The sequence below is a fragment of the Lepus europaeus genome, chromosome 19 (genome assembly GCF_033115175.1).
Source record: "Lepus europaeus isolate LE1 chromosome 19, mLepTim1.pri, whole genome shotgun sequence".
In the NCBI taxonomy this organism is placed as follows: domain Eukaryota; kingdom Metazoa; phylum Chordata; class Mammalia; order Lagomorpha; family Leporidae; genus Lepus; species Lepus europaeus.
In genome coordinates this window covers 58,449,119-58,475,999 of record NC_084845.1, presented here as the reverse complement: position 1 = coordinate 58,475,999, position 26,881 = coordinate 58,449,119, and the positions used below count along the sequence as shown (strand labels likewise).

The 26,881-nt window shown below is 47.1% G+C and overlaps 1 protein-coding gene across 1 annotated transcript; it reads left to right on the top strand.

Annotated features, from left to right (window-relative positions):
• Window positions 1-449: 449 nt before the first annotated feature.
• Window positions 450-26,881, top strand: IST1 (IST1 factor associated with ESCRT-III). The gene is made up of 10 exons (XM_062177996.1): window positions 450-622; window positions 14,638-14,740; window positions 15,565-15,745; window positions 16,522-16,609; window positions 20,272-20,355; window positions 20,845-20,955; window positions 21,718-21,930; window positions 22,640-22,732; window positions 24,009-24,054; window positions 25,549-26,881. Exons 2-10 carry the CDS (start codon window positions 14,653-14,655, stop codon window positions 25,746-25,748), a joined length of 1,104 nt encoding a protein of 367 aa, XP_062033980.1. The 5' UTR covers window positions 450-622; window positions 14,638-14,652; the 3' UTR covers window positions 25,749-26,881.

Here is a 26,881-nt window from a genome sequence, read left to right as displayed (position 1 = left end):
ACGTTCGCTGGCTTCAATACCACAGGCTGGAGAGAGTCTGGCGAAAGGGTCATCAGGCTCGGCGTCGAGGCGGGGTGGGTGACTCAGAGTCCGCAAGGCGGAAACCCAGCGACCGGGGCACGGAGAACGGCCGGCTCCGCCCCGGGGTCGCCAGAAAGCCGGCCTCGGGCGAAGCCCCCCAGGGCCGGTGGAGACTGAGCCAGAACGGGAATGCATCTCAAGAGGGCACTCCAGGCGTCTGCGAGGTAGTAGCCGAGCTGGGTGGCTGAGCAGACACCACCGGCTCCCCGAGCCCAGGATGAAGTCCAGGCCGCGCCCGCAGCAGGTGACTCAGTGGGCGCGACCTCCCGCCCATCACGGTCCGCGCCTCCGCCGCGGGAAGTAGTCCCCGGCCGCGCCTGCGCCGAAGGGTGCCCCAGGAGGGAGCCGGGAAGCCCTCAGCGCAGGGGTTCCGGCAGCGGCGGGCGCGCAGCCAATCTCTGGACAGGAAGGCGTGGCTAGTTCGGCTCTTTGGATCCCTCCGCCCGGGCTGGCTGTGCTGAGGCCGAGGGGCAGCCATTTTGGATCCTGTTCTGTGTTTCCGAAGGCCGTGGCTGCAGGGTTCACGCCTGGATTCGGCCAGGTGAGTGTGGCATCCTCAGCGTCAAGCGTCTCGGCTGCCCCTTCGTTCTGCGCCCTGGATTTAGCAGGACCCGGGGTTCACACCGCCCTGGATTCGGCAGATGAGAGAAGGAAGGATCCTGGAAGTGGGGTTCGGGCCGGAGGGCAGGCCCGAGGGACCCCGGCGGGGCCTGCGGTGGGGGCGTGGCGGGCCGGGAGCTGCCTGGCGACAGCTGCTCCTGCATCCGCGTGGCCACCACACTTTTCGCTTTGGCCCTCCCTGGCCAGCCGCCTCTCTAGCCTTGGCCTGGGCCGGAGCGAGGCCCTGGGAGGTGTCCCCAGTGCCGCGGGAGGCTGACGGCCCCGAGGCCGGGCACCCGCAGAATGACCGCTGTGGTCGCTGAGGCCAGCCGCAGCCCCTGCCCGCCTCCGCGGACGCCCGAGTAGGCGGTGGGCGCCCCTGCCCGCTCCTTTGTGTTGGCGGCGCTCCCTCCGGGTGCTGGAGGTGCGGCCTTGGAACTCACCTGCCGGCCTTTGACCCGTCAGACCCGGGAAGACAGCCACCCTCCTTCTCCGTGGCACCAAGTTTAACGCCTGCTCTTAAGCAGCTCTTTGGGATGAATGTATTTTTTTTTTTTATTATTATACCCATGTATTTATTACTTTTTGACTTTTTACTACGGGAGACTTCAGACAAAAGAGTATAATGAATTCCTTCCTTAGCCAGCTTCCTAAATGGTTTACTTATGGCCAGTCTTGTTTCAGCACACTTATCATTACGTAGGTCTTTTTTATTTATTTATTTTAAAAGATTTATGTGTTTATTTGAAAATCAGATTTACAGATGGGGCGGGGCGGGGGGTGTCGTCCATCCGATTTTTTTTTTTAAAGATTTATTTATTTATTTTTGAAAGAGTTACACAGAGAGAGAGAGGTCTTCCATCCGCTGGTTCACTCCCCAGTTGGCCACAGAGGCCAGAGCTGTACTGATCTGAAGCCCATGTGGGATGCCTGCACTGCAGTCAGCTGCTTTGCCACAGCGCCGGCCCCTGCATGTTTTAAATTTAGTAAAGTAATAATTATCTTGTATTTATGTATGTCTCCCTCCCCATCCCCAAGTGGATACCTTTTGACTCTGGTACCTGCAAACCAAGATTGTAGGGAAACTTCTTCGGCTTCCTCAGAACCACATGTGCAGGAGGAGGAGGGCTTGGTAACAGTTCTTAGCAGACAGAAGAGTGTGTTGATACGTCAGTGTTGGCACCACATCGTAAAATCATCCACTTTCTTTAATCTCACCTTAATATTTTGTTTCCATTATTTGAAAGGTCGGCAGAGAAAGAGATAATCTTGCATCCATTGGTTCACTCCCCAGATGCTAGCAACAGCCAGGGCTGCGCCACACTGAAGCCCGGAGCCGTCACCTGCTGCCTCCCAGGCTGTAGAAAGCTGGGATCAGAAGCAGAGCTGAGGCCGGCGCCATGGCTCAGCAGGCTAATCCTCCGCCTTGCGGCGCCGGCACACCGGGTTCTAGTCCCGGTTGGGGCGCCGGATTCTATCCCGGTTGCCCCTCTTCCAGGCCAGCTCTCTGCTATGGCCCGGGAAGGCAGTGGAGGATGGCCCAAGTGCTTGGGCCCTGCACCCGCATGGGAGACCAGGAGAAGCACCTGGCTCCTGCCATCGGATCAGCGAGATGCACCGGCTGCAGCGGCCATTGGAGGGTGAACCAATGGCAAAAAGGAAGACCTTTCTCCCTGTCTCTTTCTCACTATCCACTCTGCCTGTCAAAAAAAAAAAAAAAAAAAAAAAAAAGCAGCAGAGCTGAGACTTGAACCCAGCACGCGGGGGCTGTGAGCATCCCAGGCAGCTGCTTAGTCCCTGGTCAGGCATTCATCCCCGAGTCTTCTTGCCTTTAAAGTAGTGTTACTTTTTTGTCCAAATGATTTTTCATTCTCCCTCTTTGTTCCTGCACTTCTGTGCTTCCACATGATCAGGAAGTCTGGAATCCCAGCTTATGGTCTGCTTAGTTAAAAGCTGTTTTCTAGGGGCCGGCACGTGCAGTGGGTTAAAGCCCCAGCCTGCAGCACCGCATCCCATATGGCCGTTGGTGAGTCCCGGCTGCTCCACTTCCCATCCAGCTCTCTGCTATGGCCTGGGAAAGCAGTAGAAGATGGCCCAAGTCCTTGGGGCCCTGCACCCATGTGGGAGACCGGAAGAAGCTTCTGGCTTCAGATCAGCACAACTCCTGTTGTCATCTGAGGAGTGAACCAGTAGTTGGAAGACCTCTCTCTCTCTCTCTCTCTCTTTCTTTCTCTGCCTCTGCCTTTCAGATAAATCTTTAAAAAAAAAAAAAAAAGTGTATTCTAAAGAAATCATTTCAAGTACAAGAAAAATTTCAGCATTATTATGTCAGAAGTTTGGGGAGTTAGTAAAATTATTAGTGGAATGTTAGGCAGCCATAAAATAAGTAATATATATATATTTTTAAAGATTTATTTGAAAGGCAGAATGAGAGAGGGAGAGACAGAGCTTTTTTCACTCGTTCACTCCCCAAGTAGACACAATGGCCAGGGCTGGGCCAGGCTTAAGCCAGGAACCAGGAGGTTCTTCTGGGTCTCCCATGTGAGTGACAGGGGTCCAAGCACCTGGTTCACCTTCTGCTGCTTTTTCAGGCCATTAGCAGGGAGCTGGATTGGAAGTGGAGTAGCTGGGGCTTGAACTGGTACACATGATGGGATGATGGTTTCGCAGGCGGTAGCTTTACCTGCTGTGCCACAATGCAGGTCCCTAAAATAAGAATTTAAACTCTACTATGATGGTAAGTGATAGAAGGGTTTAATAGTGCTTAAAGTCCATGAATACGCTTTGTAAAAAATGCCTTTTGGGGGGCTGGCGCTCCACTTCCTATCCAGCTCCCTGCTAATGTGCTTGGGAAAGCAGTGGGCCCCTGCACCCAAGTGGGAGACCTGGAATGAGATCCTGGCTCCTGGCTTCAGATCAGCTCAGCTGCAGCCTTACCACCATTTGGAGAGTGAACCAGTGGATGAAAGACTGTCTCTCTCTCTTTCCTTCTCCCTGTAATTCTGTCTTTCAAATAAATAATTTTTTTAAAAAAGAAAAACTGTTGATAAAAAGTATGCCAGTGCATTTTCTACCTTATTTTTATGTTAATTTGAGAAACAAGATAAAATTCTTTAATATTCCCTGTCCATTCCAGTGTTGATAGCTTTTGTCTTGGTGGTTTCTGAGTTGAGAAGTCTGCTTTCTTGTGAGTTGTGTGCGATTCTGCTGCCGGTCTGGTAGTTTTTCATTAGATTTCCCATCTTGACTAGTAGAGATTTGATCACAATTTTGTGAAAATACAATTAACTTCCGGCAGCTCGGACATTAAGTGATTTTAAGGGATGTGTACAGTGTTTGGAAATGTCTTCTGGCGCCAGGTTGTGTGTTTCAGTTCTTACGTCGCATCTTCATATCTACTAGATGTACTAGATCGTACTAGATGTGTTATCAGTGTATAAGAAAAAGTATCTGGAATAAATCATATGTTTCAAATCAGAAGTTTCTGTGTGTGTTGCAGAATATTTCTGTAGCCACTGTTGACTGCTCACTCCCCTCCCCGCTTGGAAGTTTTAGAGCTGCAGACGCTAAAGCTCATCCCTTGGGACATCTTACCTTTTTGCTGTTTTCAGTTACTTTGAATAGAGCTGAATCCCTACCTTTGGTAGTAGTTTTTCTCCCCAGATAAACTGGGCTGAAGGACAATCCATTTCACCTTTTATTTAGAATGGAGACATTAGCTATCTCCAAAAGGCTCAGGGAGCTGAGTGATCAAAGAGGGTCTGGATGGGTTTCTTGTGGCAGTGTTGAGGATTGAAGTAAAGTGAGGAATTGGAAGGAGCCAAGAAGGGCACACGAGGGGCTGGTGTCGTGGCTCAGCCGTTTAAGCCACTGCTTGCAGCATCCATATCGAGCGCAGGTCCCAGTCCCTGCTGCTGTGCTTCCTGTCAGCTGCCTGCTAGTGGGTCTAGAAGGCGGTGGAAGGTGGCCCTAGCACTTGAGCCCCTGCTACCCATGTGGAAGACCAGTGTGGAGTTCATGGCTCCTGGCTCCAGCCTGGCCCAGCCTGGCTATTGAGGACCTTTGAGGAGTGAACCCGTAGATGGGAAGATCTTTCTCTCTCTCTCTCTCTCTCTCTCTCTCTCTCTCTCTGTGTGTGTCTGTCTTTCCCTCTCTGTCTATTGGTCTGCCTTTCAAATCAACTTTTTTTTTTTTTTTGCTGACCCATTGTGATTCTAGTAAGAATAATGGTGTTATGATAATAGAAGTAGAGTATTGTAAACAAGGTCAAATACTGAGGACTAGTCCTACAATCACTGGTCCGTATTCCTGTTTTGGAATTTAAGGTGCAGTTGTTTACTTGTCTTGTAGTTTTCATGTCAGCCCCATTAGATTGTGAGCTCCTTGGATGTCTTATCTAGAGTGGCATAGTACAGTGCCTGATAGAATAGCCATTAACAAATGTTTAATGAGAAAATGAGTAATGGGTGTTGAAGCATGAAGTGATCTTAGAATGACTTCTGAATTGTAAAAGAATTTAAAATTAAGTTTGAGTATCAATATGGTATGTATATAATATATTTACATATATAGATGTGTTTATGAACATACCCACCACATACACACCCAGAGTATTTATAAACAATAAATGTTGACCAGAATATTTATTAGCTTTTAGGTTATTATTCCTGAAATTGGTAAGATAAATAAAATATTTTTTTAAGATTTATTTTATTTATTTGAAAGAGAGTTACAGAGAGAGGTAGAGACAGAGGGAAAGGTCTTCCATCCACTGGTTCAATCCCCAGATGTCTGCAAGGGCTGGAGCTGAGCCGATCTGAAGCCAGAAGCCAGGAGCTTCTTCCCAGTCTCCCATGCAGGTGGAAGGGCCTAAGAATTTGGGCCATCTTCTACTTTGCCAGGCTGTAGCAGAGAGCAATCAGAAGTGGAGCAGCCAGGACTTGAACCGGCACCCATATGGGATGCTGGCACTGCAAGATGTACCTTTACCTGCTACTCCACAGCGCTGGCCCCAAGATTTGTTTTGTAAGCCTGGATTTGGTCCACATTTGTAAATGTTCCTTTGCATTGCTCTGTTGGGTGAAGCGTCCTGTAAATGTCAGTGATATAGTAAGTCATTGGTGTTATTACTTTTTTTTTTTTAATTAACTAATTTATTTGAAAGGCTGAGTTATAGAGAGGCAGAGAGAGAGAAAGGTCTTCCATCCACTGGTTCACTCCCCAAATGGCCGCAAAAGCTGAAGCTGTGCTGATTTGAAGCGAGGAGCCAGCAGCTTCCTCTGGGTCTTCTATGCAGTGCAGGGGCCCAAGATTTGGGCCATCTTCCACTGCTTCCCCAGGCCATCGCAGAGAGCTGGATCGGAAGAGGAGCAGCGGGGGCAGGAACTGGCGCCCATATGGGATGCCAGTGCTGCAGGCAGAGACTTAGGCCACTATGCCGCAGCTCCAACCTTGGTGTTACTACTTCTGTATCCATGCTGGTATGCTGTCTGTTAGAGTGATCGATTATTAAAGGAAGTATGTTGAAGTCTCTAGCTTTAAGATTTTTTTTTTAAATACTTTCTAATTCTGTTATCCCATTAACTTTTTTTTTAAAGATTTTATTTATTTGGAAGAGTTTCAGAGAGAGATAGAGACAGAGAGAGGTCTTCTATCTGCTGGCTCATTCTTCAGATGGCTGCACCGGCTGGAGCTGAGCCAATCTGAAGCCAGGAGCCAGGAGCTTCTTCTGGGTCTCCCACATGGGTACAGGGGCCCAAGGACTTGGGCCATCTTTCACTGCTTTCCCAAGCCATAGCAGAGGGTTGGATTGGAAGAGGAGCAGTTGGGACTAGAACCGGCGCCCATATGGGATGCCAGCACTTCAGGCCAGGGCTTTAACCCGCTGTGCCACAGAGCCGGCCCTCAGCCTTAAGATTTGTATGTATTTTTTTTTTCTTTCTATTTTTGCATCTTGCATTTTGAAGGTCTATTGTTAGGTCCATTCACAATTAGGGTTGTTAATATTTTCTTGGTGAATTGCCCTTTTTTTTAAAAAAAGAGATTTATTTATTTGAAAGGCACAGTTTTACACACACACACACACACACGTAAGAGACAAGATGAAACAGAGGGAGATCTTCCATCTGCAGTTTCTCTCTCTGCTGCTTCTAACACTGGCATCCATATGGGCTGTGGTTTGTGTTCTGGCTGCTCCACTTCTGATCCAGCTCCCTGCTAATGGCCTGGGAAAAGCAGCAGAAAATGGCTGAAGTGTTTGGACTCTTGTCACTCATGGGCGAGGCCCGGAAGAAGCTTCTGGCTTTGGCCTGACCCAGTCCTGGCCATTGGCAGCCATCTGGGGAATGAAGAGCAGTTGGAAGATCTCTCTGTGTGTGTCTCTGCTCTCTCTCACTCTGACTTTCAAATAGAATAAATAAATCTTAAAAAACAAACAAGCAAACAAAAAAAGAGAAAAGAAGTATCATAGGTGGTACTCCATCTTAGCCATTCTAGTACAAAATGTAGGCGTTGTAAGTGGTGTCTTTTTTTTTCTTGACAGGCAGAGTTAGTGAGACAGAGAGAAAGGTCTTCCTTCCGTTGGTTCACCCCCCAAATGGCCACTAGGCCCATGCGCTGTGCCGATCCAAAACCAGGAGCCAGGTGCTAACTCCTGGTCTCCCATGCGGGTGCAGGGGCCCAAGCACCTGGGCCATCCTCCACTGCCTTCCCGGGCCACAGCAGAGAGCTAGACTGGAAGAGGAGCAGCCAGGACTAGAACCCAGCACCCATATGGGATGCCGGTGCCGCAGGCAGAGGATTAACCAAGTGAACCACGGCGCCGGCTCCCCATAAGTGGTGTCTTAACTGCTCTACCACAATACCTGCCCTTTCACAATTTTCTTGTGGTATTTTTCCACTTCTTGGGAAAAATAGAAAGCTTACTATGATATAGATCCCTTTGCTCTTGTTTCTTGTGTTACAGTTATCTTATATTGACTTTTACAAAAATACATTGAAAACTAGTCAGTGTTAGCAGAATAGACTGGAAGAACCACCTGTGTGTTTACCTAGATATTTACTGTTTCTGTAATTTCTTTTATTAATGTTTCCCCTTATTAATCTTCCAAGTTTCCTTTTGTCTGCCTGAAAAACTTTCTTTGGCAATTCTGTTAGAGCAGATCTGGCAACAAATTTTCTTTTGTTTTCCTTCATCTGAGCATGACTATTTCTTCGTTTCTGAGGGACATTTTCACTAGATACAGAATTCTGGGTTGAGAGTTCTTTTATTTGAGTACTTTACAACTGTGTTCATCTTGTGATTGGCCTCTGTGGTTTATCTTAGAGCGTGGATTTTTTTTCCCATGCTGCTTTGAATATTTTTAAAAATTTTATGTGGTTTTCAGCAGTTTATGATGAGTCTGGATATGCATTTCTTTTTTTTTTTTTCTGAGTATTTTAAATTGATTTTGCTAAATTTGGAAGTTAACAGCCAATATTTTTCAAGTAGTTTTGACCACACACTTTTTCCTATCCTTCTGGGATTTGACACAAATATTATACCCTTTGCTGTTACTATCCCACAGATCTTAAAGGCTTTATTCACTGTTTTCCCCCTTTTATTCAGATTTGGTGGTGAGAGAACTCTAATTTTCTGTATCACTCCCCGAATACCTCAATGGCCAGTACTAGGCGAGGCTGGAGCTGGGAGCTGGGAATTTCATCCAGATCTCCCGTGTAAGTGGCACAAACGTATCTGCTTGAGATATCATCTCATGCCTCTTGGAATGTACATCAGGAAACTGGCTCTGAGAATGGGGCTAGAAGTTGAACCCAGACACTCTGATGTGGAAGGCAGGTGTTCCAACCAGAATCTTAACCAGTAGGCCAAATGCCAGCCCCATGACTTCCAGTTTCAGTCATTGCTGTTAAATAATGTGTGAGGGAGTTTTGTCATCTTTACAATACAGTAAGAAGTCTTGATAGACTTGACTTATAAGGGCAAGGGTCTAACAAATTAAAAACATTCATTTACCCAGCTATGCTTGTATGTGAATACATTTTAAAAATATTCATCAAATTAGAAGTATATAAGAGAAAATGTTAAAGTTCTCTATCAACTATCCTTTCTTTTCCAGAGTTAAAACTATTAAAATTTCAGTATGTAGTTTTATAGGTCATTTTCCTATGTATTTTATACATATATAAAGAGAAATCATATTATATATGTTGTTTTATGGTTTGATTCAAAAGGAAAAGCTACATCTTTTTTTTTTTTTTTTTAAGATTTATTTATTTGAAAGAGTTAGAGGAAGAGAGAGATTGATTGATTGATTGATCTTCCAACCCCTGGCTCACTCCCCAAATGGCTGCAACTGCTGGAGCTGGGCTGATCAGAAGCCAGGAGCTTCTTCTGGTTCTCCCACGTGGGTGCAGGGGGCTAAACACTTGGGTTGTCCTTTGCTGCTTTCCCAGGCCATTAGCAGGGAGTTGGATCGGAAGCGCCCACATGGGATGCAGGTGGCAGCTTTACCTGCTATGCCACTGTGCCATCCCCAAAAAGCTACATCTTAGAGGTCTTCCATTTCATTTATTCAGTAAATATTTGAATACTTGCTCTGTACTAGCATGTTTTAGAATGCTAGTGTTCTTTTTTTCTAACAGTACTACAAGTATTCTATAAAATGGACCTCTTTCATTTTAAGATTAATTTACTTGAAAAGCAGAGTTGGAGAAACAGAGAAGGAAGGGCGGAAGAGAGAGAGAGAGAGAGAGATTGATTTTCCATCCAGTGTTTCACACTCCAAATGGCTATTACCGCCAGGGCTGGGCCAGGTCAAAGCCAGGAGCCCAGAATTCCATTCAGGTCTCCCACATAGGTGGCAGGGGCCTAAGCATTTGGGCCACGTTCTGCTGCTTTCCTGTGCTTACTAGCAGGGAGCTGGATCGGAAGTGGAGCAGCTGGGATTTGAATTGGTGCCTATTTGGGATGCCAGCATTGCATTGCAGTCAGTGGCTTAACTTGGTGTGCCACAACACCGGCTCCAAAATACATGTGTCTTAATTTAATGAGTTCCTAATTGTTGGAATTTGGATTATTTCATTCGTGTACATTCCTCTTTTTTTTTTTTTTTTTTTTTTTTGACAGGCAGAATGGATAGTGAGAGAGAGAGACAGAAAGGTCTTCCTTTTTGCCGTTGGTTCACCCTCCAATGGCCGCTGTGGCCGGCTCATCGCGCTGATCCGAAGGCAGGAGCCAGGTGCTTCTCCTGGTCTCCCATGCGGGTGCAGGGCCAAGCACTTGGGCCATCCTCCACTGCCTTCCCGGGCCATAGCAGAGAGCTGGCCTGGAAGAGGGGCAACCGGGATAGAATCCGGCGCCCCAACCGGGACTAGAACCCGGTGTGCCGGCGCCGCAAGGCAGAGGATTAGCCTGTTGAGCCACGGCGCCGGCCGTACATTCCTCTTTACAGACGTATTAATTATTCTTCAAGATAGCTATAATTTGAAAGAGTGCCCTTCAGAAAAGTTGTACCACTTTACATTCACATCAGGAGTTTGAGAATGCACCTGCTTCTTGACACAGTCATCATCGCTATTGTATTAATAATCTGTTGCAGATTTTTACTCAAATAGTGTTTACCTTTTGACTTACAGCTTAAGTCTTTTGTCATGTACAGTAATTTAACTTCGTCCTTAAAAGGCCTATTGCTTGTCCACTATAAAAATATTCTTTTATATTCGTACTGATGTGATGATAGTTTCAAAACATTTTTTTATTTTTTTAAAGATTTATTTATATATTTGAAAGGCAGAGTTACACACACACACACACACACAGAGAGAGAGGTCTTCCATCCGATGGTTCACTCCCCAGTTGGCTGCAATGTGCAGCGGCCAGAGCTGTGCCGATCCGAAGCCAAGAGCCAGGAGTTTCTTCTGGGTGTCCCGTGCAGGTACAGGGGCCCAAGGACATGGGCCATCTTCTGCTTTCCCAGGCCATAGCAGAGAGCTGGACTGGAAGTGGAGAAGCCGGGTCTCAAACCGGCACCCATATGGGGTGCCGGAGCTTCAGGCCAGGGCGTTAATCTGCTGCGTCACAGCGCCGGCCCGGACCCCATAAACTTTTTGTAAAGCACTAGTGATTTTACCGTTCTTCCACCCAAGTGTCACCGTAAACTTGGTGTTTGTTCTTGGTCCAAGTTTAGCAGAATTCATGTTGATTTCATAGTGGATTTTTTTCAAACTGATGTTTGTTATCTTTCTTAGTGTCTCAAACTGGGTCCTTTCCAGACACTTTACTAATAAATTAGTATGAATTTATTTTGATGAAAAGTTTAAATCCATAGTTGTTTTTTTTTTTTCTTTGTTTGACAGGCAGAGTGGATAGTGAGAGAGAGAGACAGAGAGAAAGGTCTTCCTTTTTGCCATTGGTTCACCCTCCAATGGCCGCTGCAGCCGGCGCATTGCGCTGATCCGAAGCCAGGAGTCAGGTGCTTCTCCTGGTCTCCCATGTGGGTGCAGGGCCCAAGCACTTGGGCCATCCTCCACTGCCTTCCCGGGCCATAGCAGAGAGCTGGCTTGGAAGAGGGGCAACCGGGATAGAATCCGGCGCCCCAACCGGGACTAGAACCCAGTGTGCCGGCGCCGCAAGGTGGAGGATTAGCCTGTTAAGCCACAGCGCGGGCTAAATCCATAGTTTTTTGTAACAGGCATTTTCAGTGAACTTTTAAAAAAGATTTTATTTATTATTATTATTGTTTAAGATTTATTTATTTATTTGAAAGTCAGAGTTACACACAGAGAGAGAAGGAGAGGCAGAGAGAGAGAGGTCTTCCATGCGCTGGTTTACTCCCCAGTTGGCCACAATGGCTGGAGCTGTGCTGATCTGAAGCCAGGAGCCAGGAGCTTCTTCTGGGTCTCCCACACGGGTGCAGGGGCCAAGGACTTTGGCCATCTTCTACTGCTTTCCCAGGCTATAGCAGAGAGCAGGTATAGAAGTAGAGCAGCTGGGACTTGAACTGGCACCCATTTGGGATGCCAACACTGCAGGTGGCAACTTTACCTGCTATGCCACAGTGCTGCCCTCTATTATTATTATTTTTAAAATATTTATTTGTTACAGAGAGGCAGAGGTCGAGAGGCTGCAACAGCAAGAGCTGGGCCAATTTGAAGCCAGGAGACAGGAGGTTCTTCTGGGTCTCCCACGCAAATGCAGGGGCCCAGGATTTGGGTCATCTTCTGCTCTCCCAGGCCATAGCAGAGAGCAGGATTGGAAGTAGAGCAGCTAGGACTTGAACAGTGGGATACTGTGCATTGCAGGCAGTAGCTCTACCCACTATGCCACAGAGCCAGCCCCTTATTTATTAATTATTTGAGAGGTAGAGTTACAGACAGAGAGGGGGAGAGACAGAGGTCTTTGATCTGCTGGTTCATCCCCCCCAAATGGCCACAATGGCTGGAGCAGGGCCATTCTGAAGCCAGGAGCCAGGAGTTTGTTCTGGATCTCCTATGCTGGTACAGGGGCTCAAGCACTTGGGCCATCTTCTACTGCTTTCCCAGGCCATCGTAGAGAAACCTGGATCAGAAGAGGAGCAGCCGGAACATGAACAGGCACCCATGTAGGTTGGCAGCTCTGCAGGTGGAGGCTTAGCCTACTAGTATACAGCGCTGGCCCTTCAATGAACTTTTATTTTAAAAAAAAAAAAAAGTTTGTTTATTTGAGAGGCCAAGTTGCAGAGAGGGAGAGAGAGAGATCTTCCAACTGCTGGTTCACTTCCCAGATGGCCTCAATGGTGGGAGCTGCGCCGATCCAAAGCCAGGAGCCAGGAGCTTCCTCCAGGTCTCCTAAGTGGGTACAGGGGCCCAAGCACTTGGGCCATCTTCTGCTGCTTTCCCGGGCCATAGCAGAGTGCTGGATCGGAATTGGAACAGCCGAGACTTGAACCGGCGCCCATATGGGATGCTGGCACTGCAGGCGGCTTTACCCACCATGCCACACCAATCTTTTGCATTCCAAGGGAGGAAATGAATTTGTTATTCTTTGGCTTTTGATAGACATTCCAAATCAAATGCTTTCCGAGGTAGGCTTGGATTTGTCATTAGCTTTAATGTTAGTCCATATTCCTTAGAGTCAAAGTTGACATCTAGTCGCGGCTGAATTTGCTTTCTTTTAATTTATTATCAATTATTTGAAAGGCAGAAAGAGATACAGGAAAAGACCTTCCATCCACTGGTTTCCTCCCTACATGCCTGTAACAGCCTGTGTTCAACCAGGCTGAAGCTAGGAGCCTAGAATTCCATTTAGGTCTCCCACATGGATGGCAGGGATCCAAGTACTTAAGCCCTACCTGCTGCCACCCAGGGTGTGTATTAATAGGAAACTGGAATCAGAAGCAGAGCCAGGACTTGAACCCAGTCACTCTGATAACGAATACAGGCATCTTAGCTGCTGTGCCAAATAATTCCCTACCCCCCTTTTTAAAGCCTAGTGTTTGTCTAGTCATAGGTGCTTTTCAGAATTTGAGTTATATTTATAAATTGGTTTTGCTTTCTAACTACATATCATTAATTTTGTCATTCTAGTAAATGTTGTTTAAAAATGTTTTAATGCTTATGTAAAATTGTATCATAAATATCTCTACAGTTTGTTTACCAGGCAATGATAGTTCATTGTTCATATATTAGTTATTACAATTTTGGGGTGATAAATGTTTTCATATAAAAATCTGCACACGAATCTCTGATTGTTTCCTTAGGTTAGTTAGGTTCCTAGGAGTGGAATTCTGTATCAAACTGACTTTTTTTTTTTAAGATTTTTTTATTTGAAAGGCAGAGTTACAGAGAGAGAGAGAGAGAGAGAGAGGGAGAGAGAGAGAGGAGAAGAGAAGTCTTCCACCTGCTGGTTCACTCCCCAAACTGCCACAGCAGCTGGGGGGGGGGGGGGGAAGGAGAGAGGGAGGGAGGGTGGGATAGAGAGGAGCTGGGGAGGGAGGGAGGTCTTCCACCTGCTGGTTCACTCCCCAAACTGCCACAGCAGCTGGAGCTGAGCCAGGAGCTTCTTCCAGGTCTCCCATGTGGGTGCAGAGGCCCAAGGACTTGGGCCATCTTCTGCTACTTTTTCAGGCACATTTGCAGGGAGCTGGATGGGAAGTGGAGCAGCCAGGACTCAACTGGCCCCCATATGTAATGTAGGTGGCAGCCTTACCTGCTGTGCCCTGTGGTGGCCACAAGCAGATAAGAGTATCTTTGAATGGATCTAAGTTTGGTCATCTTTTCTGGGGCCAGTGCTGTAGCATAGAAGGTTACACCTCTGTCTGCAGTGTCAGCATCCCATAAGGGTGCCAGTTTGAGTCCTGGCTGCTCTGCTTCCCATCCAGCTCCCTGCTAATGCATCTGAGAAAGCAGTGGAAGATGGCCCAAGTTCCTGGACCCCTGCCCCATGTGGGATACCTGGATGAAGCTCCTGGCTCTTGGCTTCAGCCTGGCCCAGCCCCCACCATTGAGGCCATTTGGGGAGTAAACCATAAATGAAAGATCTCTTTTTCTTTCTCTCCTCTCTCTGTATCTCTGCCTTTCACATAAATAAATAAATCTTTTAAAAAAAGATATTCTTTTCTGGTCACTACCATGTTGAGATTTTTGTTAGAAGCAGGAGGTTTCTTCTTGTTTTCCTCTCTCTGTGCCCACCCAGTACCTGGATACTCATTTGTCATGAAGTTCTCAGTTCTGCCTTCAAAACAGATTTCAGATCCATTTGCCTCCAGCACTGCCACAGATAGGCACCCTGGTCTAAGCTTTACTGTGTGTTTTCTGGCCTACATCAGGAGCCTTCTTGTTGATCCTGCTTCCAGGATTATCCTTCTCTAGTCAGAACCTCTGCACTAGGTTTGTTGTCTCCACTAATCCACCTCTAAGTGTGTCAGTTAATGAACTTGTTTTGACCTGAAAATGTGGTTGTGCTTCTGATTTTTCCAGGAGGAACAGCACAGCATGCTGGGTTCTGGATTTAAAGCTGAGCGTTTACGAGTCAATTTGAGATTAGTCATAAATCGTCTGAAACTATTGGAGAAAAAAAAAAGTGAGTAGTATGTGACTACCAAGCCTTTTTCTTTTCCACAGGCGTCTGGGTGCTAGCACCCCAGTAACAGGCTTTCGCCAGCTACTACTGTGATGTCTCGGGAATCTCGCCTTTTGTAGCTAGCTAGACTGAGCCACTTTGTTGTAGCAAAAGCAACGTGTACTTAACTGTTGAACCAACTATGGACTGAAAATATTTGGGAAAAACAAACTACATTTGTACTGAACATGCACAGACTTTTTTCTTATCTGTTTCCCCTAGATAATACATTATAACAACTATTTGTTAAGCATTTATGTTGTGGTAGGTATTATAAGATCTAGAGATCAGATTTAAAGTATGTAGGATATGGTGTCATGGGTTTTTTATGCACATATGTTAGTTTATACATGGGTACTTCCAAAAGTTTATGAAAAGATGGAATTAAAAGTGACAGTTTATTTTGGTGCAAAAGAAGCATTTTGAAATTCATGCATAGTTTTTTCTTAATGTACATTTTCTATATATTATGGAAAAAAAGTGTTTGCACCAAAATAAGGAATTGAGCATCTATAGATTTTGGTTTCCGGGGCGGGGGGCCCTGGAACCAACTCCTGTGGCTAATGAGGGATGGCTGTACACTGTGTTTTAGAACCGGTACCGTGACTCCTAAGTTGGAACCCTCAGACTGTACTGTGAGGAGTCCTCTCCTGGACAGAGTGACAGAAAAAACAGAGCCGATTATTAGTGAAACTCTGAGTTCTGTCTGTTGGGGTAGCAGTCTGCCCGCAGGCCAGGTCGCAGAGCACTGCTGCTGTGTGACGGGAGTGGGGTTTCTGTCCCAGCGGAACTGGCCCAGAAAGCAAGGAAGGAGATCGCTGACTACCTGGCTGCTGGGAAGGATGAGCGAGCCCGGATCCGCGTGGAGCACATAATCCGGGAAGACTACCTGGTGGAGGCCATGGAGATCCTGGAGCTGTACTGTGACCTGCTGCTGGCGCGGTTTGGCCTCATCCAGTCCATGAAGTAAGATATTTTGAATCAAAAACTAAGTTACCTTTGGAATTTGAGATGGAATAACATCGGTCATTTCTTTATGCAGGGACTAGCACTGAGGGACCCTGGTGTGCCCAGGGACTGTTTCCTCCCAGTCATTTGAAGGTGCGGTCTCCATGTAGATAGTGTCTGAAATCAAGAGGCCTGAGTTTGAATTTGAGTCTTGGCTTCCACCATTTCCTAACTTTGTGGACTTGGGCTCATTCCTTTTTTTTTTTTTTTTTTTTTTTTTTTAAGATTTATTTATATAATTGAAAGAGTTGCACAGAGAGAGGAGAGGCAGAGAGAGAGAGAGGTCTTCCATCTGATGGTTCACTCCCCAGTTGGCTGCAACAGCTGGAGCTGTGCCGATCCGAAGCCAGGAGCTTCCTCTGGGTCTCCCATGCAGTGCAGGGGCCCAAGGACTTGGGCCATCTTCTGCTGCTTTCCCAGGCCATAGCAGATAGCTGGATCGGAAGTGAAGCAGCCAGTTCTCAAACCGGCGCCCATATGGAAAGCCAGCGCTTCAGGCCAGGGTGTTAACCTGCCGCACCACAGCATTTGTCCTAGGCTTATTCCTTAGTTTGAGGTTCCCTCTAAGTAAAATAGGGTAAAATAGGTAAAAATGGCTGTCAAGTATAGAACTGTTGTGAAAATCCAGTGAGATTTGTGAAATAGCTTTAGATACTAATGAGTGTGTGACATAAAAAGTAGAGTTTTGTTTTAAAGAACTTAAGTCCCTTCCACCCCCCTTTTTTTTCAATCAGGGAGCTTGATCCTGGTCTGGCAGAATCTGTGTCCACACTGATCTGGGCTGCTCCTCGACTCCAGTCAGAAGTGGCCGAGTTGAAAATAGTGAGTACAGCCTGCTCAGTTATGTTTGCAGGCCTTCATGTTAGTGGCAAGATTGATGTAAGTTGTTCCTGCTTATTGGGTCAGGTGTCTTGTATCCCTGTATGCTGCTTTTGAACCAAGCTTTGTAAATTTTTTTTTTTTTTTTTTTTTTGGACAGGCAGAGTGGACAGTGAGAGAGAGACAGAGAGAAAGGTCTTCCTTTTGCCGTTGGTTCACCCTCCAATGGCCGCCGCGGTAGCGTGCTGCGGCCGGCGCACCGCGCTGTTCCGATGGCAGGAGCCAGGTGCTTATCCTGGTCTCCCATGGGGTGCAGAGCCCAAGCACTTGGGCCATCCTCCACTGCACTCCCTGGCCACAGCAGAGAGCTGGCCTGGAAGAGGGGCAACCGGGACAGGATCGGTGCCCCGACCGGGACTAGAACCCGGTGTGCCGGCACCGCAAGGCGGAGGATTAGCCTGTTGTTTCTACTTTTCAGGCTTCATTATGGAGTGGAGCAGTGTTTTACAAACTAGCAAAGTTTTGTGTACATCAATTTTTGTTATTTAACATCCTACAGATTGAAAACTTTCTATAGCTGTAAACCAGTAAAGCTAACATTTAAGTGACAGATGTTTTACTTCCTTATTAGTTCATTAAGTATTAGTTGAATGGATGTTATGAACTAGGTTGGTACTGGAGATGATGATGGTGGTGATCGGTGTATGACACCAGCCAGGTTCTTGTAGCTTAGGGTCTGGCGGAAGAGACACACTAATCAAAAGATTCTCTATCACAACATGGACAAGGTGTTGACTGTTAGGATCCAGATTCAACTGAATTGTTTTCTGTTTCCTGTCTTTGCCTTCTGTTTTATTTTGTAGGGGGTTGTCTCAGTCTTATCCCTCTTCCCACATGTTGTCTTCTGTGTTTTTTCAAGTGTTTTGGTTTCATAGCTACAATGTCGTCCTTTTGTTTTGTTTTTAAGATTTTACTTATCTGACAGGTACAGTTAACAGACAGAAGGAGAGACAGGGAGAGAGGTCTTCCATCAGCTGGTTCACTCCCCAAACAGCTGCAACGGCCAGAGCTGTGCCGATTTGAAGCCAGGAGTCAGGAGCTTCTTCCTGGTCTCCCACGCGAGTACAGGGGCCCAAGCACTTGGACCTTCTTCTACTGCTTCCCCAGGCACAGCAGAGAGCTGGATTGGAAGAGGGGCAGCCGGAACTAGAACCGGTGCCCATATGGGATGCCAACGCCACAGCTCTGGCCCCCTTCTTTTCTTTTCAATAAATATTTATTTGAAAGGCTGAAAGAAATCTTCCATCCGCCTATTCACTGTCCAAATGATTGCAGCATCGCCCAAAGCCAAGAACCAGGAACTCCTTTCAGATCTCCTGTGCTGCATTCCCAGGCTCATTAGTAGGGGGTTGGATTGGAAGTGGAGCAGCCAGGTCTGAAGCTGGCACTCCAACAGGGGATGTGGGCATTGTAAGCTGCAGCTTAACCTGCTCTACCACAATGCCAGCCCCTATACTTTATTTTTTTCTCCTTCTTGTCATGTTTATCTCTCTTCAAGTTCCTTTTTTTTTTTGCTTTGGATGGTACTTATTGCAGAGGCTTTCTAAAAAAATAGCTGCAATGGCCCGAGCTGAGCTGGAGCCGAAGCCAGGAGCCAGGAGCTTCTTCCGTGTCTCCCATGTGGCTGCAGGGGCACAAGGACTTGGGCCATCTTCTGCTTTCCCATAACAGGGAGCTGGTTTGGAAGGGGAGCAGCTGGGACTAGAACTGGTGCCTATATGGGATGCCATCGCCACAGCACTGGCCCCAACTTCCTGTATTCTGATAGGGTCGAGTGAGTAGTCATTGAGATTTGTGGGTAGAGGAATAGGAAAGAAATGGCATCTTTTATATATATATATATATATATATATATATATATATATATATATATATATGACAGATAGAGTTAAACAGTGAGAAAGAGAGACAGAGAGAAAGGTCTTCCTTCCGTTGGTTCACCCCTTAAATGGCCGCTATGGCCGGCGCTACGCCGATCTGAAGCCAGGAGCCAGGTGCTTTCTCTTGGTCTCCCATGCGGGTGCAGGGGCCCAAGCACTTGGGCCTTCCTCCACTGCCTTCCCGGGCCACAGCAGAGAGCTGGACTGGAAGAGGGGCAACCAGGACTAGAACCCGGCGCCCATATGGGATGCTGGTGCCGCAGGCGGAGGATTAACCAAGTGAGCCACGGTGCCAGGCAATTTAATTTTTTAAAAAGATTCATCTATTGATTAGAAAGGCAGAGAGACAGACATACTTTTCAGCTGTTGGCCCCAAGAGCTGGATCTGGGCCAGGTTGAAGCTAGGAGCCAGAAACTGCATGTGGGTCTCCTTATGGGTGACAGGTACTCAAGTACTTGAGCCATTATCTGTTGCTTCCCAGCATATTATCAGGAAACTGGATCGGAAGCCGAGTAGCTGGTACTTGAACTTGTACTCCAATGTGGGCTGTAGGCATCACAAGCAATGCCTTACCCTACTCTGCCACAATACTTGTCTGGCAACTGTTTCTTTCTTTCTTTTTTTTAAGGTTTATTTATTTATTTGAAAGACAGAAATACAGAGAGAGAAGGAGAGAGAGAGAGAGAGAAACAGAGATCTTCTGTCTGCTGGTTTACTGCCCAAAAGGCTGCAGTGGCTGGGGCTGGGCCAGGCTGAAGCCAGGAGCTTGCTCTAGGTTTCGCACTTGAGTGCAGGGGCCCAGTTATTTGGACAGTCTTCCTCTGCTTTCCCAGGCACACTAGTAGGAAGCTGGATAGGAAGTGGAGCAGCTGGGACTCGAACTGTGCCTATATGGGATGCTGGCACTGCAGGTGGAGGCTTAACCTGCTGCACCACAGTGTCGGCTCCAAAGGCAACTGTTTCTTAAACAGACTTTTTTCCTCCCAAAATTTCAAAAAGATAACATTTATTTGAAAAGTAGGGTGACAGAATGAAAGATCTTCCACGCACTAGTTTCTTCTCTAGATAGCCACAACAGAAAGGGCTGGGCCAGTCCTGTGCCTCATGGCATCAGGAGCCAAGCACTTGCGTCATTTTCTGCTGCTTTCCCAGGCACATTAGCAGGGAGCTGGATCTGGAGTGGAGCAGCTGGTATTCAAGCTGGCTCTCCAGTGTGGGACGCGGGCCTCACAAGCAGCAGCTGAACCTGCTGCACTACAGCACAGATCCCTCTTTAGTTAATTTCTTATTGTCCTTTAAATCTCAGCGAAACATTGCTTCCATTAGGAAGCTCTTCCCGATTCATCTGATCAGATGCGATTGCCCTGCTACATGCTGGTGGCAGTGTGGTGTGCCTTCCTGTGGCACTTATCATAGCTGCAGTTGGACCACAGCTGAGTAACTACGGTTTTCCCCCGAGACTGTACAGAGAGAATAGTGCCTACTTGTTCATCATCATACTTGCAGTGCTCATCATAATGCTTGTGATAGTGCATGGCACCTAGTCGCTGCTCGTCAGATGGATGAATAAACAGAAAAATTTACTGTGTTCCCCTTCAGGTTTTTACACACTTCAGAGTTTTTGAATTCTGTAATAGAAGCATGTTTACTGTTGACGGGGCGAAGCTTGCAGCATTCTGGAGCAGTGGTTTCCATTTTCCTTTATTGATGTTTTTCCTCTGTAGGTTGCTGATCAGCTCTGTGCCAAGTATAGCAAGGAATACGGCAAGTTATGCAGGACCAACCAGATCGGCACTGTGAACGACCGGGTAATGAGCACGTGTGGGAGACTGGAAGCCGTGTGTGGCTGGAGCGAGCTCCTTGATTGCCTGTGGTGACTGTGGTGGTAGCAGTGCGTGGCTGTGTGCATCTGGGGCTGCACGTTTCATGGTGACGGTGACAAGGCTGGCCGGCCGGCAGTGCAGTCCGCTCCTGATCCCTGCCTACTCCCTCTGACTGTGACACGCTGTGGGACTCCTGTCTTTCCCTTTGTGCCCCTTGGGTTTGCTGGGGAGGAAGGTGGGCTGAGGAAAGCAGCAGTCCGTCTTTTACCAACACCCAGGTCATGTGCAATGAGAGTGTGAGAGGGACACAGGTCTGTAGTGTCTTCTGACTGAAAAAAATCATTTATCTTCTCTGAACTTCCTTTCTCCTCAGTTTTACCATTGAAGTGAGAGGAAGGAAGTTAAATGGAGAGACAGGTTAGGATGGGTTGGTTATCTGCGTGCTTGTTAACCCTCTGCATCTTCTGCTTGCAGCTAATGCACAAACTGAGTGTGGAGGCCCCTCCCAAAATCCTGGTGGAGAGATACCTGATTGAGATCGCCAAGAATTACAATGTTCCCTATGAGCCCGACTCTGTGGTCATGGTAAGGTTGTTACGGAGTACAAAGGAAAATAAGTCTGTACTGTGAACTCCATGGAAAAATAGCCATGTTCTTCCCGCTAACTGAAGATTGTGTTTGGAAGTCGAAGCCTTTGTCCACTGGACATGCATGCAGTCCGATCAGATCAGATCAGATGAGTGACTGAAGGCACTTCGAGAGGCTATAAGCCTTGATGCAAATATACAATGGTATTATGGCTGCATTTTGGTGAAGTTGAAGGAATTGTCTCCCCCTGTGGATCATTCTCAGTGCTTTGGACATAACCTTAAAACATTTCTGGGGCACCTACCGTGTTCCACACTTCACTGAAAGGATTACAGTGTAGGGGAACAAAGCACGCAGGAGTCACTAAACCATTAAGGGGGATGGGTATACTGGATAGTTTGGTGTGCTGCACAGACCCCATTCCTCCCCAGCACACACCAGGACGGAAGCATTTACTCCCCCAGCTCCCAGGAGTATTGGTGACCAGGAGTTCATGCGACTCCACAGATGAGAAAAGCTTGCTCTGTGTCTGGTGCCGGCATTCGTGGACTGTGCCCCTTTACTCCAGTCACAGGAGCCTCAGTTGGTCCCTCCCATCTCCAGAGCTTCCTTCTCTTCTAACAGGTGTTCATCTCAAGAGCACTCCCCAGTAGACTGCTTTCATATTGCACCATCTCTTTAGAATCTGCTTCCAGGAGAGCTTGACCTTGGACATGGGTTGCTAGTGGATGTGCCTTTTTTTTTTTTTTTCCCCCTCAGGCAGAAGCTCCTCCTGGGGTAGAGACAGATCTTATTGATGTTGGATTTACAGATGATGTGAAGAAAGGTGGCCCTGGAAGAGGAGGAGGAGGAGGAGGAGGGGGTGGGTTCACCACGCCAGTGGGTGGACCTGATGGAACAGTGCCAATGCCCATGCCCATGCCCATGCCATCTCCAAATCCTCCTTTCTCATATCCACTGCCGAAGGGACCTGTAAGTATTCACCTGCAGGCACACGTGGCACACGGGCTCCGGGAATAGACTGAGGAGTTGCAGATTGTGAGGAGCGTTCAGCACTGAGAACATCTGGTGTTAGTTTAGGGATTACATCGTGGGAAAAATGTAGGGATTCAGAGAGTCTTGGTTTTGGTAATGGAATGAGAAATCTAGAGCAGGGGTGTGGATATTTATAACATCGCTCACGGGCTGTACTTCAGCATAGAAATTAGCCTGCTATAGATGTATCCAGTTTTGAATTCCGCCTATGGTTGCCTTGACAGGGCCAGAACAAGTGATTGCGTGGGCCGGACGTTCCCCACCCTTGATCTAGAGAGATGGTGTTCCCTTTTCATGTGGGTTTACCGAATATCTTTGGGACCTGTTGCTGTCATACTCACAGCTTTATCTAAGAGTGAGTAATGACCACTCATTACTGGTAGAGGAGCCTCTTGTCAACAAGAAAAGATGTTTTCAGTGAGAAAGTCTGGTTAGAATTTTCCTTAGTAGAGATTGAAATATTTGGTTGTATAATTTGAAGAATAGGCTTTGGCTGTACATCTTTCAAAACTTCTGATCACACACATCTTTTGGGCTTTTTTTTTAATGAGCTTTAAAAAAATACACATGTATGCCTGCCTATATGCAAACCTCAAACATTGCAAGTTGGAGGTAGCGTCTTTGATATTGCTTTCTCCTTTTGCAGTCGGATTTCAATGGATTGCCTGTGGGGACTTATCAGGCCTTTCCCAATATTCATCCACCTCAGATACCAGCAACTCCTCCGTCGTATGAATCTGTAAGTGCCTGGGCCTCTTTTATAAGCAACAGGAGAGTGACTCCCCTGAAGAGAAAGCAAATAATGGCTACAGGGAAGGCAAAGTTTTAATCAAATTCTAGTACCAGCACTGCTCTTGCGTTGGGATTTTTGTGTTGCTTTAAGCCTGGGAATGGGGACTGCTAATAGCATTGTGGGGTGCAGTGCTTTGTCTGCAGTTAAGCCAGGAATCAGGAAGGATCTACAGATCTCTTGGAAAGTTGTACTGCCCTGCTAGGGCACTTTTTGTTGTGAATTTTATTTGAAAAGCCAAGAGACGGAGATCTGCCATTCGCTGGTTCACTCCCAAATGCTTGTAATAGCTAGACCGGGCCAGTTGAAAGCCAGGAGCCCAGGATGTAGGGTGGTTCTCGCATGCAGGTGACAAGAGCCCAATGTGTCTCAGGGTACACATTAGCAGGAAACAAATCAGAAGTGGTACTGGGAGTCTCCCCCCAGGCACTCTGCTAGGGGATGTGGGTATCTTAACAAGCATTTTAGCTGGTATGTAACCAGTTTTGACTAGCTAGGAAGAGAACCATTTTGAGCTGGTATGGTCTTGGTGCTAGAATATCATAACTAAAACTTAGTTTTATAGGTCGTCAACACTCATGTAAAGGAATAGTGATCAGATTTTTGTCTGAAGAGGTGTCTAATTAGTAGCTTTCAGTCTCATCATTGAAACTTGCTCTAAATAACCAGTAGGGTAATGAACCATGGGTGGTTGTAATAGCCTTTTGTTTCCACCTGATGCTTTACTGAGGAAACATTGTGAATAGCATTGGCTGTGTGAATCGTTCATCTTGGATGATCTCCTGTTCCTGAGCTTGCTTCCTGCGCCTTCTTTCCGTTTCTCTCGCTGATGTGCTTTACCTCGGACCTGTGTTTGTCTTATGCTTCAGTCTTGCATGCACTGAAGCATGGCCTACAGCTGTTTCTAGGAAGGAGGAAGATCTTAGTATTTGAGGACTTGGTTCTTGTAGCTAATTCGGAAGTTTAGTGCTTTCTCTCTGCCCAGAAGGTATAGTGTGTGTGTGTTTTTTTTAATGTCATGGTGTGATAAGACTTTTCTTTTTCTTTGGATGGTAGTTAAGAGTTCAACATCTGCCTGGTTGGACTATGGTAGGGAAAAGTGCAAAGGCTGGAGGGAAAGTTTCATTGGAGCAGGTTCTGTTGCGTTTGGGGAACTGCTTTGGGAAAACAGGGGCTCATGGTACTGTTGGTCCTTTTCCTCTAGTCACAGCTGTTTGTATTTCAGGTTGATGACATCAATGCTGATAAGAACGTTTCTTCCCAGATTGTAGGTGAGTCTGAGTGAGAAGCTTCGAGGCTCGGCACTGAGCCCTCTGCTGTTGTCCTATTAGCGTTCCTTCCCTAGAGATTTTGTCCATATTGGTGGCTTTCTGCTCACACATTCTATCCTCTACCCATAGGCAGGAGCTGGAACCAAACTCAGGAATCTTCCACAAAAATATTTTCCCCAGCCCCAAAGAATCTGTCAGTGATATTACTATTCTTAGTTCAAGTTTTTATTCTTGCTACTTTATGTCTGGAAATTAAGTGGTACATTAAAGAGGGGAAATAAGCACATGTCGTTCAGTGAGTTTTTACAAAGCACTCATGGTGATGTACCATCCACCCGATTCAAAACACGCTGCCAGCACCTCCAGAAACCTGGAGAGATGATGCTTTGTGAAATCAGGGATGGAGTTGCATTGTAGTGTGGTGGGTAAGACTGCTGCCTGCGGTGCTGGCATCCCACGTGGGTGGCCCAGCTGCTCCATTTGTTTTTTTTTTTTAAGACTTAGAGAGAGGAAGAGACAAAGGTTATTTATCCACTGTTCACTCCTCAAATGGCCAGAGCTGAGCTGATCTGAAGCCAGGAGTTTCTTCCAGGTCTTCCACCTGGATGCAGGGGCCCACGCCCTTGGGCCATGAACTGTTTGCCTAGGTTCATCAGCAGGGAGCCAGATGAGAAGTGGAGCAGCTGGGACGTGAACTGGTACCCATATGGGCTGCCGGCTGCTTTACAGCCCCTTGAGCCAGCATTAGCAGAGGAGCTAGAACTCAAACCAGGCATTCTGATACGGGTTATGACATCCTCATCGACAAGTGATGCATTAAATGCCACCTTGAGACAGTTGTTTTATTGAGATGTGATGTGCATTAAAAATAGGTAAGTGTATAGTCTGAGAGCGAGCGAGTGTGTGTGGGTACCCTGGTCAGGGTGTAGAATGCTTCTGTCATCCCACCAAGTTCCCTTGTGTTCGTTCCCAGTCAGTTCCAAGCACTGTTCTGATTTTCTTCAAGTTGGAGTTTGAGATATAAATGAAAACATACAATAGATACATAGGAGGAGGATGTAGACATTAAATACATATCAGAGGATTACATCAAGTAATAGGAATTTCTCTTACTTACAGAAATTCCAGCCCCCGAGCCTTGACGAGTGCTCCTTCCCAGGGACGCAGCGTTGTGCAGTGGTTCTCACCGCTGCTTCCCTGCGTGGGACCGGAGCAGACCCCTGTGGAAGGGCGTCGCTCTAGATGGCTGCTTTAGGGAGCTGGCCTCACGCAGCACACTTGGAGTGCCTGTAAACTTTTTTCTTGCTATAGGAAAGTGTAGTAGATGGAATTCAGAGAAAATGTAGAGTTAATTGTCCTGAGAATGGACTGACCTTTAGCGTTAAGTGGTAATTTGGTAAAAAAATTAATTGTAGTCATCTTAGCTTTTTGGCTAAGGGCTCTTGTGTGCCATTGCTCTAGCATTTGTAACATCATACTTCTTGTCCTAATTAGGTCCCAGACCTAAGCCAGAGCCCTCTGCAAAGCCCCCTGCTAGACCGGTGGAGAACTATGACAACTTCGTGCTACCAGAGTTGCCATCCGTGCCAGACACACTACCAGCTGCCTCTGCTGGTGCCAACTCCTCAGCATCGGAAGACATTGACTTCGATGATCTTTCGCGGAGATTTGAAGAGCTGAAAAAGAAAACATAGGCCTCTTAAACCAGGCAGCTTCCAAGTTCTGGGGGTGGAGACTGAGCAGTTCCTCCTTGTAACAAAGAACCTCCATGAAATTCCGTTTCATCTTAACCATCACTGAGCACACCCTTCCGTGGGGCGCTCTTCCTGTGCTACCAAATTCTGTTGCTTTCCAGTTCTCTGTTGATCCTTAGACTAACACTGGAGACTCTGGCCAGAGACTCCGTGGGCTCCTGGCAGCTTTGCTCGTCTGTCTTCTGTCAGAGGGACTCCACGATCTCTCCTGGCTGATCCCACAGGAGGGTGAGATGAAGCACCATGGGGAGAGTCGCCAGAGACAGCTGGGCCGTGGGGAAGAGCAGCTCAGGAAGGTCAGCTATGTCGTGAGGCTCAAGCCCTCTGCATGGCGGTTGTAGGGAGAAGGCTCACTCTGGTGTGAATAGAAGAGAGAAAATGACTCAGGAAGCCCCTGGAACGGTTCCTGGAGCTGGGCTCTGCTAGGCACACACACCGCTCCTTGCTGCACGGCACTCTTCCACCTGGATCCAGTTGCAGAGTTTATCTGGGGAAAGTTGAAGCCCTCTCTTGGTTCTGCTGGATTCTCAGGGAGCCCTCCGTGGCCTTTCGCTTCTTCTGAGTGCTGTGTGTCCCTCTCACTAGGGACAGCACTGCAGACGCTCCGCGCCCGCCCTCCTGCACCCCGGCGCGTTCTGGTGATGAGCACTGAGGACAGGCCACATGGCGGGCAGAGGCTGCCAGTCAAGTCTAGGGTGGGCTCCCAGCTGCCTTAATAGATGTACTCAAGTGTCTTGGGTAGTGAGCTGGAATGCCTACAGGAGAGGAGGGGTACCTGTTTTCATTTGAAAACTTTATGATTAAGGGAAACTTCAAAAACTGATCTTGGATCAATTTTTAGTGCCCATGTGGTTACAATTCACTGCTTTCCAGGTGGTTGAGACTGACTACTCCTTTGCCCCCTGGCTAAGTCCATCCTTTCCCACAGGGACAGCCTTGGGGTTGGAAGACATGACTTCTGCTTCTGTGTAGTATATCTGTATATACCCGTTTAAGCAACTTTTCTTTAATGTTTTTGATTTGTTTGTATCTCAGAGCTCAGTAGCTGCTAATAAAGTTAAAGATCCTGGGTC

Coding starts and splice junctions, on each gene's coding strand:
- IST1 (XM_062177996.1), top strand. CDS start 14,653: ATGCTGGGTTCTGGATTTAAAGCTGAGCGTTTACGAGTCAATTTGAGA. Junction 22,733..24,008: donor CTCCTCCGTCGTATGAATCT/GTAAGTGCCTGG, acceptor TTTGTATTTCAG/GTTGATGACATCAATGCTGA. Junction 24,055..25,548: donor CGTTTCTTCCCAGATTGTAG/GTGAGTCTGAGT, acceptor TGTCCTAATTAG/GTCCCAGACCTAAGCCAGAG.